This window comes from Macrobrachium nipponense, chromosome 15, assembly GCF_015104395.2.
Source record: "Macrobrachium nipponense isolate FS-2020 chromosome 15, ASM1510439v2, whole genome shotgun sequence".
Classification (NCBI taxonomy): Eukaryota; Metazoa; Arthropoda; class Malacostraca; order Decapoda; family Palaemonidae; genus Macrobrachium; species Macrobrachium nipponense.
In genome coordinates this window covers 64,218,158-64,239,093 of record NC_087208.1, presented here as the reverse complement: position 1 = coordinate 64,239,093, position 20,936 = coordinate 64,218,158, and the positions used below count along the sequence as shown (strand labels likewise).

Here is a 20,936-nt window from a genome sequence, read left to right as displayed (position 1 = left end):
CGTACTTTCTTTTTGAAGTGGTAAATACAATACCAGCATTAGTCATCAGATCTTGTTTCTCGAAAAGAATATTAGTTTTTTTATCGAAAAATTTTGGTTAAATCTATTTCCATACAATGTACTAAGACATGTTTGGCTGTTACGGCCAAAGTTTGCTGAAGTAGCAAACTTTGATATCGAGACAGCTAAAAAAAAAGCAATTTTTTAAGCACCTTTTGCTTGTTTTCAGCTTCTTTTCATATTTATTTATTTATCAAGAATTCTTTCGATGCGGGAACAAAAAGTATATGGTAACGTCAGACCCACAAATAAACACGCCACAGTTGCAGGTGTTTCATGTGTCAATCTGGAGAACAACGGGCGATGGATTGAAGGCACCTAAATTAGGCCCAAGATCAACATACTGTAATAGTCCTTTGTATCTTCATTCGTTGAATTACGAAAGAGATACTTCTTTACGGTCCCCTACTACCACATACTTGATAGCCAAATTTGCGCCAATTAGATTTTTTTCATATTGTTTCTAGTTAATTGATTGTTTGTATGGTGTTTTTTCACGTTGCATGAACCATTGGTTATTCAGCAACGAGACCAACGGCTTTACGTGACTTCCCGAACCACGTCGAGAGTGAACTTCTACCACTAGAAATACACACCTCTCACTCCTCAGTGGAATGCCCGAGAATCGAACTCCCGGCCACCGAGGTGGCAGGCCAAGACCATACTGATCTCGCCACTGAGGCGCGTTTCTAGTTAATGCAAGTATAACCTAAATTCACTGAGTTATCGAGTAATTGAATAAACGCCGTTATTTTGGTCATTCCCATAAAGTTATGGAAAGTGCTCCTAACAGAACTTATTGGTCAAAGATGACGAATAAGGTTTGGCTGTATATCTGCAGAAAGACCAAAGGAAGGTACAGCTGATGACAAAGGGAAACTGGAATGTCGAGTGCTTTGTATCCTCTGAAATTTGTTTCAAAATACCGTCTAATGGTACAAAGTCTTATGAAATATTAGAATTTTGTATATTTTTTTTTCTAAGTAAAATTTTTAGCTTTATGAGACTTTTAAATTTAGTGGAAGCCTAGACATTTTCACTTCACATGACTCGTCAAAACACTTATGCTCTTGATAACGTACAGACTTTTAAACAGGGTCATTTATCAATTTTATCATTCACTGGCAGAAGTTCACTCTCGACGTGGTTCGGAAGTCACGTAAAGCCGTTGGTCCCATTGCTGAATAACCACTGGTTCCATGCAGCGTGAAAACACCAAACAAACAAAAAAGGAAAAAAAAATCCTGTACCGATGATTTTGAAAGAATTCAGTGTTAATGTTTTCGAAAACTCACAAACCTTTAAATCTGTTTTTGTAAAGAATTCCCCTGTCGATAACGTAGTCTTTGTTTGTTAAGTCCCGTGTAAAGATTGCAATAAGAAATTAGTGCCTTTAAGAAATATATCGGTCGAAGTGGCAAATTGTTAGCAGCCAGAATTAAACGGCATAAATGTTTTATTCATATAGGAAATGAGCAGTGCACTCTTTTTGTATATGAATAATATAACCATTCCAATGACTGGAGAAACGCCAAGGATGTAATATTTTGTCAAGACATTGTTACAAGAAATATGTTGTTACAAGAAATATGAGAGAATCAAGTGTAATAACTAACGGCAGATTGTATTTTTAATATTAGCAAAGGTGTACGTCAATGGGATGGTTGGATTATGAATGGTATCGTTCATATTCAACTCCTGTCATTATATGTTCACTTTTACTTTTTTGACGTTCCTAAGCTGTCTTTTGACTTGCACTGTACCCTGAAGATTGTCTATCAAATACACGAAAGTGTTAGATGCTTATGCCTTTTAATATTTCCTAGTAGCTCTTCCAGTATACTTAGTCACGTGAGCCTTGTGACGGTATTACAAGACTCGTTTTGAATCTCTGACGTCATAAAGTTAACCGAATCTATTGATTCTACTTGAACTTCTTTGCACTTCTGTCTCGCTTCCTGGATAGCAGGGTCCTTCCGTTCCAGTACCAATTTAAATTTAAGCAAGATCAAGGCCTCTCTCTTCGCTCCCAACACTTCCGAATGACACATTTTCCTCAGCCATTCTCTCCAAGTGACCAGACCATCTCAGAATATAAGATATATGTTCAGTCATTCAGTCTCAATAGGCTAATCTTTTGTCACTCTTATTCAATGTCAACACATTTCATTTCCATGAAAGTAATTCGTAGGTTGCAACTTTTGCTTGATGAAAGACAAAACCTTCCTAATATCTCCTGCTTGCTTATCCCAGCATCAAAACCGGTGAATTTTTTTTTTTATTATTACTTACTCGGTAATTGCTCTGCCAAATTAAATGTTGGAGTGTTGGTAATTTTGAGTGCCAGAACTGGGGCGCGGCTCGAAAATGAATGAACCATGGCAACGGTGAAGTTGGATGTTCGCGCGAAGAAGTGCAACACACGTGCTCGATTTCGTGTGACCTTGAATTTGTCTCGAAGTGCAGTGCTCATAACACGGACCTTAGACTGTTGCCAAGTGTTCTATTTATGCGGTTATAAACTTGGTTACAGGTGGAAATTTTACCAGTATTGGAGTTAATACGGTAAGGAGAGAAATAAATAAATAAAAAATGTTTACTAACTTAGTCTCTGTCATGTTTGTGCAGCTTAGTTCAATGTAACTAAATAAGCCTGGTTGCAAATATCACTTAAAAATAAGATTGGCAGGAAAGGGACCTGCAGTCGGTAAGATTTCGAAATCTTGAATGATAATCTTTCTGACTGACAATTGATTCAGATTACGATAGTCTCGTGTTAATTTACAACAACTCAATCTTCACACTGGCATCATCCTGATCTGGTTGTCTTAAGGATTTGTTGAATTTTTTTTTCGTTTATCATAACAACAATATTTGTATATACAATATTATATACAATTAGTCAATAGTGCTAATATTTGGCAAATTTATTATCATATATGTACGCAAAAGAATGGTAATGACATTTAAGTACTACAATTCTGTACAAAATCATCATTCGGAAAACTTTGAAAGATGTTGCGCGATCGAAAGATCACCGGTCGCCATTAAACACCCTCCCTCCCCCTCGCTGTGTGACTCATCAGGAGGCTGTTCCCCAATGTTTTCCTGACGAAGACGTTTTCTCACAGAACGTTTGGATCCAGATAGAATACCTCCAGGGCTTCTGAATTTCATTTTCCCTTACGTTCTCCGTTTAACAATCAAATTTTTCAACTTCATGTACAAAAGGTATTATGTGTGAAAATTCTGCCTAATCGATTAACCTTCATTCGAAATTTTATTACCTACAATAAATCGCATCGTTTGGATTTATGTATTTCTTTCATTTTCATTAGCTATTGAATAGCCCATGGTGTTATCATCATGCAAACCTTTTTCTGTCAAGCAAACCTTTTTCTAAGTTTTGGGAAGGACATGTCTGAGGCCTTTGTCCTGCAGTGGACTAACAACGGCTGATGATTATATATATATATATATATATATATATATATATATATATATATATATATATATATATTATAATAGAACGTCATTTAGATAGGATGATGAGGACAGTTAGTCATTTAAAGTTTTTAAGTGTTCAATTTACAATGGTAAGTATATATATATATATATATATATATATATATATATATATATATATATATATATATATATATATAATAGGACCTCATTTAGACAGGACGATGAAGACAGTTAGCCATTTAAAGCTTGTGAATGTTGTGAATAAAATCTTCGTCAGACACATCCTGTTGAAATGAGGTTCTCTCAATCTTTGTAAGGCAAAGTGCAAAAGCGAAAATGATCAAGCGTGTCAAACTCATAATATATTAATTTGGATTTACAGGTTTTTCTGGTGTGTGGGTTGGGGGGAGGTTGGATTGCTGCCAAATGTACTGTGTTGGTAACCGCGAGAAGTTTGTTTACCGAAACAATTCCATTGATTGTAGTGACATGTTCGAGTACCCGAGAAATCTGTCTGTTTATTTATTTATTTATTTTTTTCTGTATCGTTCCTTCATGGTTAGATAATGAACACCTTTCCCTTCTTGTTTATCATAGCAAGACATGCGCAAATGGAGATTCTTCAGTAAATACAATGCCAACAAGGATAAGTCAATCCCTACGTCAAGCTACTCCCCAGGCAGTAAGCGACAATATAAGCTTGCAAGCTTTGTGCGCGGTGAAACAATGCAACAGAGAAAATTGCTGTTGTTTTTCAAGACATACCCTCGACAAGAGTGCCAGTGTCGTAGTGGCCAATGATAGTGAGGTATCTGTTTCTCCAAAAACGGCTTACTAATGTTCTGGTGCACTGAACTTTCGATGATACAGTATTCAGAATCTTCACTGACAATGAGTGAGGTACAATGAATTCAGATCTTTGTCATCATACAAACAAAGGAGGTTGAGGTAGTGTGGCCCATGCATGGCACACTGTAGACGACGCTAGAGGTTCTCTGCTGCCCCCGTTCTTAGGCTCCAACTGCATATTTCTCTACTTTTACCTTTCTTCCATTCCATTCCGTTTCTTCCTGCTTTGCTGTCCAACTTCTTCAGTTTTACCATACTCTTGTTTTACTTAAGAACTGTTCTTTTTGGGAAAGTCCTTTTGAGAGTAGAAATGCAACTCGGGGGGGCTAATTATAATAATATAATGATAATATTAATACAGGTTTTATTGAAAATAATGGCTATTTCAGCCGTGTTTATTTTCTATAGAATAGAGAAACTTCCATACAAAATAAGCGCGGCTGAAATAGACATTATTTTGTATAAAGCCTGTATTAATGAAGGTCTTCTTCCATCAGACAATAATAATAATAATAATAATAATAATAATAATAATAATAATAATAATAATAATAATCACTTTAATGAAGGTACTTGTTTGATGGGACTCGTTTAGGGTGAAAGACTGGTGAATCTACTAATTTGAATAACACTTCGTAGGTAGTGACTTACAACTAAGCCAGCAAGGGAGTCTGCCCACTTCTTTCATGCCCAGCATACTTCACATTGTCTTTCTTTCCACAGTAATGGGTAGTGATCTTACACAATGACCTTGGAACAAATAGAGATGGGGGAAAGTTATCTTACACAATGACCTTGGAACAAATAGAGGTCCGGGAAGGGTGGAGGAATGTGTTGCTAATTAATCCAAGCAAGCTCAAGGTAAGCCAGTTAACACGTGATTGCGTTTTCAACGCATTTCAGATTCTGTACAAGAGTGTTTTGTCTGGGTTAATCTCTTGAGCTAAATTTAAACGCTCCACTAAAGCAGCGCCAGGCTTTCCTCTACGTTTGTACGTTTGATTTCTTTCATGATAACGGTGCTTCTTCTCACCAGAAGATTGGTGTATGCATACCTATAACAAGTTTCTAAAAATTTTCAGTATCCCGTGACACACTTCAGAATTTTGGTTTCATTTTTATTTTTGATGGTCGGTATTATTGCATACCACTCTGGAAGTATGTTACACCTTAGTACAGCAGACAGGTGAAGTGTTTTTTAGTACAGATTTCGTATCCCGAAACTATTTTTTAAATTATGAAATTGACAAAAAATGTTAATTGGACTATATGAAATAGTCATGACTCTCAAATTGAAAATAAGGTAGTTAATTTACTGAGAAAGCAGTTTTTCATGAATACTTTTCCCGCCATCTTGTACCCATTGTTGTTTGCATACTGTGTTCAAAGAATGCGGTGGGTGTTTTTTTTTTCTTCGATTTTTTTTCTTTCTTTTCCAGTGTTGATGTGATTTGTTGAACATTGAATATGCGAGACAAAAATACATGCATTTAAGATCTCTTAACTTCATCAACAGTTCAGCACACTATTCCACACTATTCCAACATCATACTTTTTAATTTTTAGGTTCCTTACAAGGCTTCGTTTTGAGCCAGGTGTTCCCACAGCTTTTATATCTACATATCGTTTTTGCCTTGTGTAGCCTAGTCATGCGCATACTCAAACAATTTTGGTTCAACCGTAGAGTTTTATTGAACATTTCTCCAATAATTTATGGAATTAGTCGTGTTTGTCATGAAATTGGAGTTAATGGTTGTTACCAAATCAAACAGCTCCTCGGAGTGGTTAGCCAATCAAGTGTGCGACTTGGGATCACGTGACGGGTCTGGCCGCCATTAAGTGAGTGTTTCTGTCAGGGTGAACTGAACGGACCCGGTTCTTCTCTCTCCTTCTCGCAGGGCGTTGCGTAAGTACTAAAGGATGTTGTCCCCTTTTACTTTCATTGCCAGGTTTGGGAGCTGATGTTGGTTGGTCAAGATGTAATGGCATTGGGTATGAAAGCCTTCTTACCTTTAGTGTAAAACTGTATAGTAGTCTCATCCGACTGTGCGCCTTTATGCGTTCAACTGGCGCATGCGCGCTATGCGTCGGGGTCGGCTCGACCCACGTGTCGGGGTTGGCTGAAGTGGAATCATGATGAATTATAGTAATTTGCTGCAATTATGGTCTCTTTAAAAATATTTGTTATGCATGTTTTATTTTTTCAACATACTTGAGCTTCTTGAGTGGGAATGATTTGTAAATGGTTTCTGTTTAATTAATATTTTTTTTAATGTAGCCTGATGTTGGATTTTGTAGTATAGTGTATTTACATGTATTGTATATGTATGATACTTATGTAAGTGTATGTACATATCTGTTGAACGGCAAAAATTGGAAGGAACAGTGATCAAAGGTAATTAAGGTTATGTTGTGAGCTTAAGTTGCGTCTAAGGCGTTTTGGAAATGAACTTCAAATAACCACGACAGAGGTGTGCCCTGAGGGATTAGGCAGATTTACAGGACCAGTCAAGCTTAACAGGATCCTTTGTCTTTTAGGTAGTTATGACTTATGAGTGACAAAACAGCCTAGTAATTATCTGGCTGTATGCAATTCTAGCCTGCACTGGATTTATGTAATATATTCTGGTAGCTGTTGTCAATTCTTTTGTTGTCTGTCAGTCCGGTGGTGTATGCAGTTTCCGGTCTCATAAAATGTTCATATTGCTGCAGTTTCTTAGCCGGTTTCTGTGTATGATTGATTGACTCGTGTAATGGTGCAAACAAGTGTCAGGTGTTTACATAATGCCCCAGTACTCATGTGCTGTAGCTGCACAAAATTTAAATTGTATTTCATTGTGTAGCATTTTAAAAATGCTATTCTGTGGTGAGCGGTTCTATCTAGTGACTCGAGGGCTTCTCGGTAATATAAATATGGCCCACAACATAAATTTTGTCAGCATGCATTAATATTTTATTCTGCTAATATTACCCATTTAGAAACATTGGCAGAAAATTGCAAAGAATGCAGTGTATCAGGCCGAGCAAAAATATAAATAGAAATCGCTATATGGCAACACTTGTTAAAGGCCAAGGTATCTGTGCTTAAGATCTTTTTCATCTAATAAGATTTCGATGAGAATAACCGATATTTCATCGTTATTTATGAAGTGGGTTTAAAATCTCTCGGTATAACCACATCGTTTTCTAGCCGTGATCGATTGGGCTGGGTTAGAAAAATATCCACTCCCACATCGGCAGCGTTGGCAAGCCTGACTGAGGCTAGAATTGGTGGGTATAATGTTCGCGGTGGTGCTGGTATGGATTTTATCACCTTGACCACGAATGCTGCTGGTATTGTGGTTGGGTGTCTTTGCGTCCGATTGACAGTTCAAATAATCTCAAATTATCTTTTGACTTATTAGATTATTAGCCCGAGTATTAAATGAAAGTGTCTTGATCTCTAGTTGTTCCTCACGGAAAGTATTGAAATCGAATGTGTTTTTAATGTTGAACTGCTCTGTTACCTGTGGGTTTGACCATGTAATAAGGTCTTTAACTTGTTAATTTTATTTCGTTCAATAATCTAAGAAACCACTGTAAGGGTTAAAATGCATGTGGTTCCATCGAGCTTAGTAACTTAATGATCATAATTGATAAATTGTTTGGTGGCTATATATATATTATTCTGGTTGCTTGAATGAGCAAGAATCCATGCTGGCGCACAATGTTATCTTAAACGACTGAATATGAAATCAATTAAGTCTTTTGTCATGAGAATGAAATAAATGCTATCACAAGGCCAGTTCAGTCTACAATTTTACAGTTTATTATTTATTTATCTTGCCAAACGGCCTAGTCTATATTCCTAAAAGTGAGGGATCAAATAATCCCATACTACGGGGAGATTATTAAAATAAATTCATGTAAACATATTCTGATATGTTTTTGCCCCAACCCCCGAAGAAGTGCAGTGGAAGTAATTTCCTGGATTGCGGAGAAAATAATTTCTTGGAAATGCCCAGGAAATAGTTAGGTAGACTGTGAACAGTTAGTTTATCGGAAGACTTTCTATAATATTTCACCTTTCATTTTGAAGATTAAAATGTTTTTTACAATATTTTATAGTGTTGAGAAATATTTCTAAGACACTTTTTTTTCGTCAAATTATTACTTAAATCAATTACGTTAATCTCGGATTAATTTTTGGATTTTAGTTTTTCTTTCTCAGGAAAAGTCGTTTGATCGATTTTAGTTCAGACTTTAAAATTATGGCTTCTATTTAACAGGAACTTTTATGCAGAGACGTAAACTCTGTTTATAGAATCATTATAAACGTCACTTTATCGCCTTGAAACAGCGGAAATTCCCTGCAGTGGACGGGTGCGCCTGCGCGCTATTTCCTGTCAAGGAAATTAATACATAAATGGGAGTCGAATCTGCCTTCAAGTTGTCATGGCAACCACTGACTGTTTAAAAATATACTGACATTCGCAGACGCAAAGGCATACTTAATGGTGAACGAAAATCTATCTGGTCATTCCGGATCTTGTTTAAAAGCCTCGTACCTCACTGGGCGTTCTCACTAGTCCAGTGTTTTGTTCCTGACTGCAGTCACCAATCCGAAGCACTAAACTGTAGCTTTTACAGGTTTCCACACAAAGAAACAGAAGAGATGGGAGACCTTGATAAATAGAGGCGATAAAATTCCCACGATATGGTCACGTGTCTGTAGTTGTCATTTTGTAAATGGTAAGAAAGTGAATGGCCCTGCTCTGCTCAAAAGAAATGCTGATAAGAATTCCACAGGAGAAATGAAAAAGGAGAAACCTAATACTAGGCCTAGTAAGGAGAAAAATACAAAATAAAGTGAACCAGTCCATAGAATCTAGTTGCAAAATCAAGATGAATTATAGTGGGTTTCGCCAAGTTTTATGCATTCCTTGTCGCCGAAGAAGAAAGAATAGACTTACCATATGGAAAGCAACCATCCCATACTTATATGTGGACAGTACTTGCATTTAGAACCAGAATCACTGTTGCCAGTTGTAACATGACGTCAGCACTTCGGTACTCTATTGATTTAGTACGAATGGAATCGCTACCCCCGGTACTAAAAAGTTGTCCAATTCTGTATCAAGAGTTCCTCAATATTCGGTCAGTGGAGCCGCAGGCGTTGATTTATTATGAAAGAGATTACTTAATTTCTTAAGGTTTAGGTTGGTAATGACAGGGAGACCATCGAGATTCTCTTATATGAGAACTGGTAGACGTTAGACTTGTGCAAGTGTCGGTTCACCAAGCCCTTACGTCTGGCAACGTGGCGTTTCAAAGTGCCCACTTGCCTGAGAGAGAGAGAGAGAGAGAGAGAGAGATGATACTCGACATTCGAATTTTATTTAGTGTAATAATATTTAGGATTGGTTCTTTATTTTCAAATGGATAACTAGTCGTCAGTTAAGTGTCCGATGGTTTAAACATCCTTTGATCAGCCAATGAGGATTATATGAGTAGTTTATGTAAACTGCCAATGAACAGTGATCTCGAAAGGGGGAAAAAAATTAGGTAACAGCTTTGGGTGAGAGGTTAGCACCGGGCTGGACGACGGCGAGTTTCTATATGGAAGTCATATTCTATAGAATATCGTCATATGTGTATGCAGGTGTACAGTCCAGTGGCCTATTAGGCTAAGGACTGCAGAAGCTGGATAGTAGGGTCGATAAGTGAGGTGTAATGCAGAAGTAGTAATAGACTAAGAAAGTTGAGAGGTAAGAAAAACAAATTTAGAGAAAAATCCAAAGTTTCAGTTAGAAGATTGAGAGAAGTAAGAGCAATGTTGCTCAGATGAGCTGCCTTTAATTCAATCCCGTCAAGAAGTAAGGCAAAAGATGTCGAAGTGTTTCCAATATGTAGGTAATAGTGAAAGAACTTGAGGTATATGATTACGCAAAGGTGTGCTCGAAGTAACATAAAAAAGGATCTTGAAAACTACAAATGCTGACTCAAGTGTCATTACCATTTTTAAGAAAAGTGAAAAGAGAAAACCGAGAATGTTATTGCCTGTCTTAGAGGCATTGAAGAAATGGAGATAACTGAAAATTTAGACATTTTATTGAGGAGATGGGCAGTTTTCCACTGTCGACATGAAGCTGGAAGTGTAGAGAAAGGGAGTAAAGCCTCGAACAGGAGGTTTGGCCAACAGAGCCCCTGTGTGAGACTATCACTGGCATATGAGATATCAAGAGAGATAACACAATATTCCACATTGATGACGAAACGTCACAAATCGAAAAGGTGCCAAGTAGAGTTTACCGCACTGAAGTCATGCTGGCAGTGTATGAAGAGAGTAATATTATGGGTGTGTAACAAAAATACTTGAGTAAGATTTCAGATACATATTGACGGTATTAATATGTTTAATTTGGAAGGATGCATACTTATAATTATTAGACTGGCTACCTTTCCTAGACATGTGCTCAAACAGTGCATGTTTCCCATGAAGGTGGAGCTCATTTAGGAATCGTGCAGGAATAGGACTGGGCCAAATACATTCCATTCTCTTGAGAATGAAAGTTCCGTTTAGATCTAATGTGAACGGAGATAGCCAATATCTCGAGAATGAAAGTTACCTATACCCCTAATTAACAGAGATAATTCATCAATGCATAACTTTGGATTTTTAGTGATGAGAAAGATGTCAAGTGAAAAACAATAGCTGAAGAACGTAGCTTTGTCACTGGAAGAGCTGTTGATCTATGAGGGTCGAAAAGAGAATGATTGATGCCTTTTTACGGTCGACTATCGAGTGGCCGGAAATCAGTTTCAGGGTGCTACTTAAGTAGGCTGTCTACCGGCGTATTTCTAGTACTAGCCAGTCGGGGGTCAAATGTCCCTAAGCGCATTCCACCACATTTGATCCCCGAGGCTGGCATAAGGCCAGCTTAATCTCAAACAACAACAACCCTTGGTGTTACTTTAGGGACATTTGACCCCCGACGGGTTAGTACTAAATACGGCGGAACTGTAGAAATATGCAGGTAGACCACCTACTAAAGTAGCACCCAGTTTCAGGGTTGGTAGCACTATGGAAAACATCTTGGATGCATCCTAAGAGTTTTTAAATTATTAGTATTATTATTATTAGTAATAGTATTTATTACTAAATAAGTCAATCTGCAACTCTGGTATGGGAAAGTAGGATGCTATAAGCCTGAGGGTCGCATTAGTTATATAACAGCTCAATAAGAAAAAGAATTGAGAAGTAAAGACTGAACTATAAAAGATAATAACAAAGAAAAACATTGAAGGGAAGTAGTGAACTAGAAAAAAAAAAGTAGTTGCACCAGTTTTCAGCTTCTGAAGTTCCAACGACTCTTATTGTTATGATTAGGGTCCTTACACAGATTGGTCACAATAAGAACAGACCTCTAGGAAACTGTGGAGCCTTGGACCTCCCTTAAGGAAAGACAAGACCTAGAATTAATTATATCTAGTATTTGTTATGAATAGCATGTCAGAAAAAGATTTTGAATGCAATAGATAATCAAGTGTGAAAGGAAATCCAGCATGCACGGTCAGGTAACTACGATTGTGTGAAAAAAAAAAATATATATATCCACTATGCACGGTCAGGTAACTAACATTGTGCCAAAGATTGTTAGTTTTAGGTGAGAGTTGACTGCTGAAGACCAAAACGTGAACAATATTCATAACGGAATGAACAATTTTCATTCCGTTACAAAATAGTTATCAGTTTTTTCTGTAATAATAAAAGCCGAGTGGATCTTTCTTGTTTGTCCGCGCCGGGTGGCGGCAGTGTTGGTAGGGGATGGGGAGGGTAGGGGAGACAGGACACATCCACCCTACTCCCTCAAACCTGTTTGCCCGCCCCGGGTGGGGGGACCGGGTACCTGTTTGTAAGGGTAGGGAGAACGACGTTATTTTCAGTGCTCCATAGTGTGTTGTCGTGTAAGCTCGCTCCGCTTAATTATTTCTATGTCGGGGACGCTGCCTTGAGTTGTTGACACGGCCATGTTGACATTGACTACGAAGGGCAGACCCCTGTTATAGTTACGTACACTGATTGAGCTGGTCAGCTGGTATAATTATGCACGCTTATTGAAAACTTAGAAACCATGCCTAAAAGAAAGGCAAATGAAAGTATCGAGGAGAGAGAGGAAAGGCTAAACCGTGATCGTGAAAGGAAGAGGGAAAGACGTGCCAATGAAACACCCGAAGAGAAGGCATTAAGATTGCGAGAGCAACGTGATAGAAACAACCGTAGATTGTCGCAAGAAACTGCCAGTCAACGCGCTCAGAGGTTGGCGAAACAACGCGATAGAGATCAACGTCGTCTGCACAGTGAAACTGACCAACAGAGGTTAGAACGCTTGAAAATGCGCCGGATGGCGTTCAAAATGTTAAATAGCCCAAATCCAGGTAATAAAGGGATTGTACTTCGTCCTGGTGATGAGGTTGATGCACCGGAACATTACTGTGGCCAAATGACAGAACGAAGTCAGTTTTGTGGCTCGACAAATTTTGTAGGTGAGAAACCGAAAGAAGAGAGATTTAATAAAAGTTGTCAGGTAACGTTGGCTGCCGCATTTGAACAGGGAGTCCTTCAACTGCCCGCCTCCCCCACTCAGCTAGGGGCGCGCCATCTCGCGAGTAAGTAAATAATTTCTTATGTACTATTATATCTATACATTACTTTAGAAGTGTATCAGTCTCACGCTAAGGGGTAGATTTAGTACCGTTAAAGGAGGCTACTTACTCTCTTGATTTTATGTATTTTTCTATATACTACTGACGATTTTTGGCTTAATTGTTTTATGTCTGTCCAGTTTAGAGTGAGATTTGTATCGGTTAAAGTATTTGTAATATAAAAATACAGAAGGTCTGGCGGTCACTTACGCACAGGTAACAAATAGATAGCCATCAGAAGGGGAAAGCTACACAGACGCTAGGCCTAAACTTGTCTTTGATTTTACTTTTTTTTTTTTTTTTTTTTTTTTTTTTTTATCTACATCTATACGTAATGCATGAAGATGAGATGTATGAGGAATCGACCCCCGTTTGCAGCCTGTGGCATTTCAGTCTCAACGAAACCATAAATTGTTTAATTGCTGGATCTTTATAGATTCAAGTTCAAGTAATTGCCCATATGCAAACAAAGGTTCAGGAAATGACTTTCTGATCCATTAATTGTACACAAATGACTTAATAATAATAACATATTAAGTTTACAAAAAAGACCCGGACCAAGGTTAAAGATTTTATGTATGCGAACCACGAAGGTACATGAATTATTTAAATATAAAAACGTCATATTTTAATGTCAATGTGGTTTGAATTGAGACAATAAAAATGTAATTGCTAAATCCATTCCGTAATCATTCCTGTTTTGGAGTGTTATGGGAATAGAGATATACAAAAAAACCTCGGACTGTTTTTAGTATTAGATTCTTGTGCATATTCAAGTTTCAAGTTGTGATTTGTAAAAAGTAACGTGTATTAGATTATGGTCGATATTTGCATTGTAGCAGTATGACCTGAAATAGAAAGTAAACTGGTTCTTGTACAAACTGAAGAGCAAATCAGATTTTTAGTAAGGAAGCTTTGCTGAAGCTGCCTTTGTATTTGAAGATTTTTAAAATAAAAATACCACGTGTAGTCTCACGTCCTATATTAAGCCCGTTTTTTTATTTATTTATTTAATTTTTTTTTTTGAGTGCGTCAGTAAAGAAATAATGGGTACTGTATTCGAAAAATAATTTTAATAATGGTTGAGCATATGCAAAGATTTTTAGCATTTTATATTCGGTTATGAAAACTCCACCTTCATGTAGGGGGAAAATGGCCATTGACTTGTTAGATTAGCTTAAGCAGAATAGAAAGCTAATGTAAAAGAAACACTGAATCGACGTTAAAAGCCTTTTGAAATACGAAAGTTATATTCCTTTAAAAAAAAAAAAAAAAAAGAAGCTGCAAAATAGGTAAAAGGAGGAAAAGAAGGGGATGATGGCATGTATGAAGTAGTCCCTCAACCCCTGAGTATCAGCATCTATAGCACGACCAAGTGGTTATTGTAAAGACCAGGCCAGCAGTTATTGGACGAAGTGACATTGTAGCAGTTCAGCTAATCGTGGATTGCTGTATCCTTTAGACGCCCAGTAGCCCACAAACTAGCTCTTAAATGCTCAGGCACAGAAGCTTTAAGAAGTTGATGGCCAAAAAGATATTATCTGTCGATTGTATAAATCATAATTCACATTATGAATTAAAAAAAAGGGGGGGGGGGCGGCGGCCTACTGGAATAATTTTATTTTAAGGTGAAGGTCCCGGGCGACCTGCTGACATTCAGGCAGGTTAGCATTTCACCCGCAGGATTTGAGGCTTTATTACCATCATCTCTGAAAATATTGAAATACACCTACTGTATTTCGAAACGGTAATTAACTTTCTGGCATTGATAATGTATACATTTTTTAGAAGCGAGGCCGAATGGCTTGTGAGTTCGCTGACAAGCTGCAGCCGATTAGGTAGACCGTATGATGGAAGCAAACACATGTAAATAGCAGCTATCAAGCGCCTCGGTGGCGTGGTCGGTATGGTGTTGGGGTACCAGCTCGGTGGTCGCGGGTTCGATTTTCGGGCATTCCATTGAGGTGTGAGGGATATGTATTTCTGGTGATAGAAGTTCACTATCGACGTGGTTCGGAAGTCATGTAAAGCCGTTGGTCCCGTTGCTGAGTAACCACTGGTTCCATGCAATTTAAAAACGCCATACAAACAAAATAGCAACTATCTGAAAATACAGTTGAATGATTTAATACCTACGAAGTGAACATTGCTGTGTTAAAATTTAACCTTATGGTCATCGGTTCTGTATTTTCACAGTAAATGGAGTAAAAGGCGCGGAACCAGGTAGTGTTACATCATAAGATACAGAATCATAGGTGCTGCCTGTGATTGGCTGTTATGCCAATCACAGGGCTGGAAACTCTCTCTTGAGAGTTCACATAGGTAGGATGTATGTTCCACCTCTCCTGAGGGATACTCCTTTCAAAAGTATCCCTCAGGAGAGGTGAAACATACATCCTGCCTATGTGAAGTCTCGAGAGAGAGAGACAGAGTTTCCAGCCCTGTGATTGGCTTATCAACAGCCAATCAGGAGCGTCGTAAGGGACGGGCCTAGACATCAGATGCACGGGTATTGTGAATCTACTATAGTTTTAAATATAGATATTAGGAGTAATGGGTGGTGTGATATAATTCATAATGAAGAACAATATTCCAACTTTGGTAAACAAAAATTACAGACCACTCTTGAACATCTCGGCTTGCAAGTGTATGACAAACATTCAAAATTAATTATTTTAAAGGTAGGAAAAGTCACCAGCACATCTCAGCTTGCAAGTGTATGACAATCATTCAAAATAGATTATTTTCAATGAAAGAAATCACAAGTACCTAATTACTTCTGATTCTTTGTCTCCATGCAGTAAGTATGGAAGTATCTGTGAAGATACTTAATTTTACCATAATCCAATTACGAGGTGGATGGAGAAGATGGGGGTAGTTTTCACATTTTACAATCCCGCTTCCTTTCGATATTGATAACCCTGCATGTACTCTCTCCTATTATCTAGAGAGAGAGACTTGTTGGAGCGGTAAATAAGCGCTGCTGGATTAGGGTGAAGTACCTCTTTGACATTATTTTGAAAGGAAATTGACGGAAAGGCCCATTAAAATAATTGCCATGACCGTCTTGGTGACGACAACAGAACTGTTTAAAACCATATCTTAAGGGTTTCCCTTGGTTCACATAAACACGACATAATGAAGCCCAAATCAGCCTGCAGTTCTGTGATCATCTTTCATGAATTTTCCTTTTAAAAATACAGGGTCGTATTTTGCTGAGAAATTTTTGTTTTACTACGTATCTAGCTAAAAAAAAAAAAGTATTTGGTTAGGTTTTAAGTTAACTTTGCTGGTGTTGTGTTGAAGTTTAAAAGGGAAAAAGAAACTGTGACCATTAAGCTCTGAATGACTTCACACCACAAACGACGACAGACAACATTGTTGGCAGAGAAAGATTTCTGTGGACTGTTCTTGAAAAGAACCCGCGATGGATAGTAGACTCTCGTAGAAATTAAACGTGCTTGAAACATATTTTTATCATTTATAACTCGTAAAATAGAGTTGGCACCGTGCATCATATCCAAAAGTCAAAGCAGGTTAATATGGGTGGACCTGTAAGTTATCCTATTAATCCTCTGCTTTCCGACCAGTATTTTTCCGGTACATGGTATTTTAACATTCTCTTTCTTATATTTAGTTTTATAGTCTTACAAATGTTTCTTTTTGCAAAATATTGTTTAACACCTGTGATAAAGATGATTCTTTTGAAATTCAGCATGGAAATTTTGAATAGTTATAATCTCCATTATAACAATGGAAAGAAAATTATTGAGAGGTTTGAAATGATAAACGTTGATGAAGATGAAGTAGAGAGAAAGTGGTGAGTTGGAGAGTGTCATGAAAGGTGTCTGATTTCCCAAGGGAATGAGTTTAACTACAATACAAAGAGGAATTATTAAATATTAAAGCTTTCGTGTGTTCAAGACTATACTTAATCTCATTTTATAGAGAAGCTGGATTCTGACAGCTTTTTCTCCCGTTGCCGTATTTGTTGTAGACGTAGCTTGGCGTGTTATAATTAGGAGTCCGTTGCCATTAGCATTAGAATGAATCAACTGCCATTAAATAGAATTAAAATAATTTTTTTGCCTTCGGGCAACCATACCTACAGGATGGTTCAGGCTGGCGTTGCGCCTCTGTGTAGTAGCAGCACTGCATTGGCTTTGAAAACAAACGCTACAAAGTGTTAAACACGACTGCAATACCTCTGCGGTTTCGCATTTTCGCGCCACTACTGATAGATTTCTTAGGCTACGGTTACTATGGCTGCGAATTCTGGCGAAAATGTTTCCTGACGAATACGTCAGAAATCCTCGTCAGAACAAGGTGGTTACACTGTACGCGTTTTCTTATATTCTGATAGTCATTACGTTTCTGCCGCCCAGCAAAGATGGACGAACTTGATCAATATTTTTTTCTTGAAAGTCCGCTAATAAAGTTAGTGTTGTTAAATGGTGGAAAAACTGAACATGTCAACCAGTTATTTTCTAATAGAGACGACAAAGGTAAATGATTTATAATATAATTAATTCTATGTGTTTTTAGTGAAGAACTAGATAACTTAGCGTATACAGACAGTGGTTTAGCGGCTCGGGCACCGTTCGGGTAGTGTTCAAAGCCAAAATGTTTACAGGGTGTCATTACTGAGTGTATTTTAAAAAAAAAAATTTATGACTTCCTGTGTGTGTTATTTAACTTACTGCTAGTGTTGAGTTCTGTAGCAATCTTCTCCCACTTTTGCCGAGAAATATCTGTTATGATAATTTTTGTCTCATATCCCACAAACACCTGTTCTCGTACACAAGGCTGATCAATTTATCGTTATTCATGGTGGAATAATAAAATCAATCGAAATTCAACGCACAATAATACCAAAAACAGACGCAGGTCGCATGAAAAAATCAAACTTGTTTGAACCCTCAACTGGTTCTGACGACTTCGTACGTGTTCTGACGTGTTCGTTGCTGCCACTGTAAACACATTCATTGGAATACATGCGTTTGTTTTTTCTTCGAATTCGTCAGAACTCGTCCGAACAGATATTCGTCAGAATTCGCATCCATAGTAACCGTAGCCTTAGCCGTTTTAATGGTGACGTTATAATGAAAACCATAACCATACGGTGTTGGCTAGTTGTACAGTTTGTGGTTATCATCAGGTGCTTTTAGCCTTTTACTTCCTTTTGCACCTGGCTCGCTACGAACACCTGTCTGTTTCACTCTCACTTGTAACATTGTATATCTAAATGTTTACAAAATAATCACTACATATTTTTCTTGTGATTCTTAATATAAAATGCGCCTTTTGGTCTGTCTTTGTGGAATCGTATGTTTATCACAATGTTAAACAAGATTGTAAAACATGATTGATAAAAGTACTATGCAACTGCAAAACTAATATTGTTGTCACTTTTAACGGGCCTGTTGCACTTGTGACTAGTCTTTACACCAATACTTAGTATTTCCAGTGTTTACAAGCTTGTTCAGTATAGTTTTATGAACAGCTTTTGCACACTTTCATACAGCCTCACTTGTAACTGTAACTGCTGGATATGTCTTTTGTTCGAATTATGCTATGAATACTCTAGGTTAGGGTTGTTCAAAGGTAGCTCACACCAGCACGGGACCTTCTCTTGAGAGGGCATGTAGGTGTGGTTAAGTATAATCTTTGTTTAACCAGACCAGTGAGCTGATTAACAGGTCTCCTAGGGCTGGCCCGGAGGATTAGATATTCTTACCTAGCAACGGGACCTACAGCTTATTGTGGGATCCGAACTAATTATATCAAGAAATTTATTTCTAATCACCAAAAACAGATTTCTGTGACTCCACGTTGGCAGAGCGGGAAATCGAACTCTGGACTATCAAATCGGTAGGCGAGCACGTAAACACTCATCCAACGAAGAACTGTGTAGTGTGGTAAAGTGTTTAAGGGTATAAGAGGCCTAGTGTGGACCTCTCAGCTCGTGCTAACCAACAGAGATGATGAGCATGCCACATGCTCAGCTCAGCACAGACCAGAATGAATAAATAAACTCGTGTGAAAAAATGTGCCGAAGTGTCTTAAGCGTAATCCAGTTTTCTGTGCACGTATAATGCTGTATGCCCCGCGTCCCATGAAACTTTCACCCACAAGTAGGTGGTAGCCTGTCTTATAGCGTTGCTAGATGCAATATCATGTTAACTTTGCATAAAATATAAAAACTACTAAGGCTAGAGGGCTGCAGTTTGTTTGATATTGGAGGGATGGATGGTCAACATACCAGTTTGCAGCTCTCTAGCCACACCATAATTATAGTTTCTGAGGTCTCGGGGCGGCGGACGGACTGACAAATAGCTCAACAGTTTTCTTTCGCAGAAAACTTGAAAGTTTTCCTGGCATTTAGTTGTTTCTGTTGAGACGTTCTGTGCTGCTCGTGGCAGAAAACATCAGCTCCCACAATTACTCTTGAGTCCACGTTGTCACACTGATCGGAACTGGCTTTTCAATACCTTTGCTCTGAAGTGGTGGAGTAGTAGTCTGAAGTGGTGTCCATGATGCCATTTCTTGTATAGAGTTTTTTTTTATACGTAACCTTATTTTTTCTATTTTTTATTTGCTTTTATTTCTAATGTGTTACTATTTATGGCGAACGTACTATTCTATGGCACATAAAGTCCCCTGTACTGATCCTTGTTTTATATTAGCCACAGTGTCTGAGAATAAAACTTAAATTAATAATGATACGAGTAAAGTAGTACAGATAATTGTATCATTAAGGATAAAATTAAACTACAGCACGAGTTAAATAATAAAAACCCAGTTATATCATTGAACTTGAAAAAAAAATTCAGTTTCGTTTTTCTTAATTGTATCAAAGTACTCTTCTGAGACTTAGTATTCGAAGTGATCGGAATCAATATTGCATGCGGCTTCTCTTACAGAAGATAAAGAAAGCTGCTGAATAACTTACTCTCAGATAATATGGTATATTACAAATGTGAATTAATAATGAATTTCTCGTCTTGCAGATCAGGGCGCCTCATTGGCTAACCACTCCTCGACAGAATCATCCTCCTTAATGAGTTCCCCTGGTAAGGATTCTTAAGTCATTTTATATACTTTAATTTTACTGAAGAACAATTTACAAAGATGGTTAATATACATACATACATACATACATACATACATACATACATACATACATACATACAATACATACATATATATATATATATATATATATATATATATATATATATATATATATATTTATATGTGTGTGTTTGTGTGAGTATTTTTTCCTTGTTATTGGTTCGTAGAAATTTAGTGAAATTTCGGCAGTGATATAGACGGGATGTTTTGTGTTTGTTGGAGAATTGCCAGAAGAAAGAAGTGTGAACATTAACGCAAACACCTGTTAACTCCAAAAGGTAATCTCTTGGAAAGACTGATGTAGACAACCTTGTTATATTTCGCTCCCCCCCCCCCCCCCTCCCCCCAAAAAAATTGTCTAAACAGAGACGAGTCCATTAGAAAGGTTTTCATATCAATTGAAGTTTTATGGTACAATGTTGAATATAATACACTTAACATTTTTTGAAGTTAATGTTCATAATAAAACTTGAATGGCACTCGTGCAAGACGCATAGAATGGCATGTGAAATTTGGGTAAAGTGGCAAGCTATGGGAACTATGAGGTCATTCAGTGCTGAAAAGTTTTAAAGGTGTAACACAGGGGTGTGCAACCTGCGGCCCTCAAAAGCTTTCATTGGTGCCCTTTCTCCTAAAAATAAATAAGCTACAGTGCAACAACTCTCTCTCTCTCTCTCTCTCTCTCTCTCTCTCTCTCTCTCTCTCTCGCTCTCTCTATCTCTCCTCTCTCTCTCTCTCTC

General features: G+C 37.6%; 1 protein-coding gene across 5 annotated transcripts in view; it reads left to right on the top strand.

Moving 5' to 3' along the window:
• Positions 1-20,936, top strand: part of LOC135195020 (activating transcription factor 7-interacting protein 1-like) — a 249,497-nt gene that overhangs the window by 169,178 nt on the left and 59,383 nt on the right. For 4 of the 5 annotated variants that reach the window (XM_064221318.1, XM_064221316.1, XM_064221320.1 and 1 more), the window contains exon 3: positions 20,073-20,135. The exons of the other annotated variant lie outside the window; for it this stretch is intronic. In XM_064221318.1, the coding sequence (XP_064077388.1) occupies positions 20,073-20,135 (63 nt within the window). The remainder of the gene's footprint in view (positions 1-20,072; positions 20,136-20,936) is intronic. 5 annotated transcript variants of the gene reach the window in all.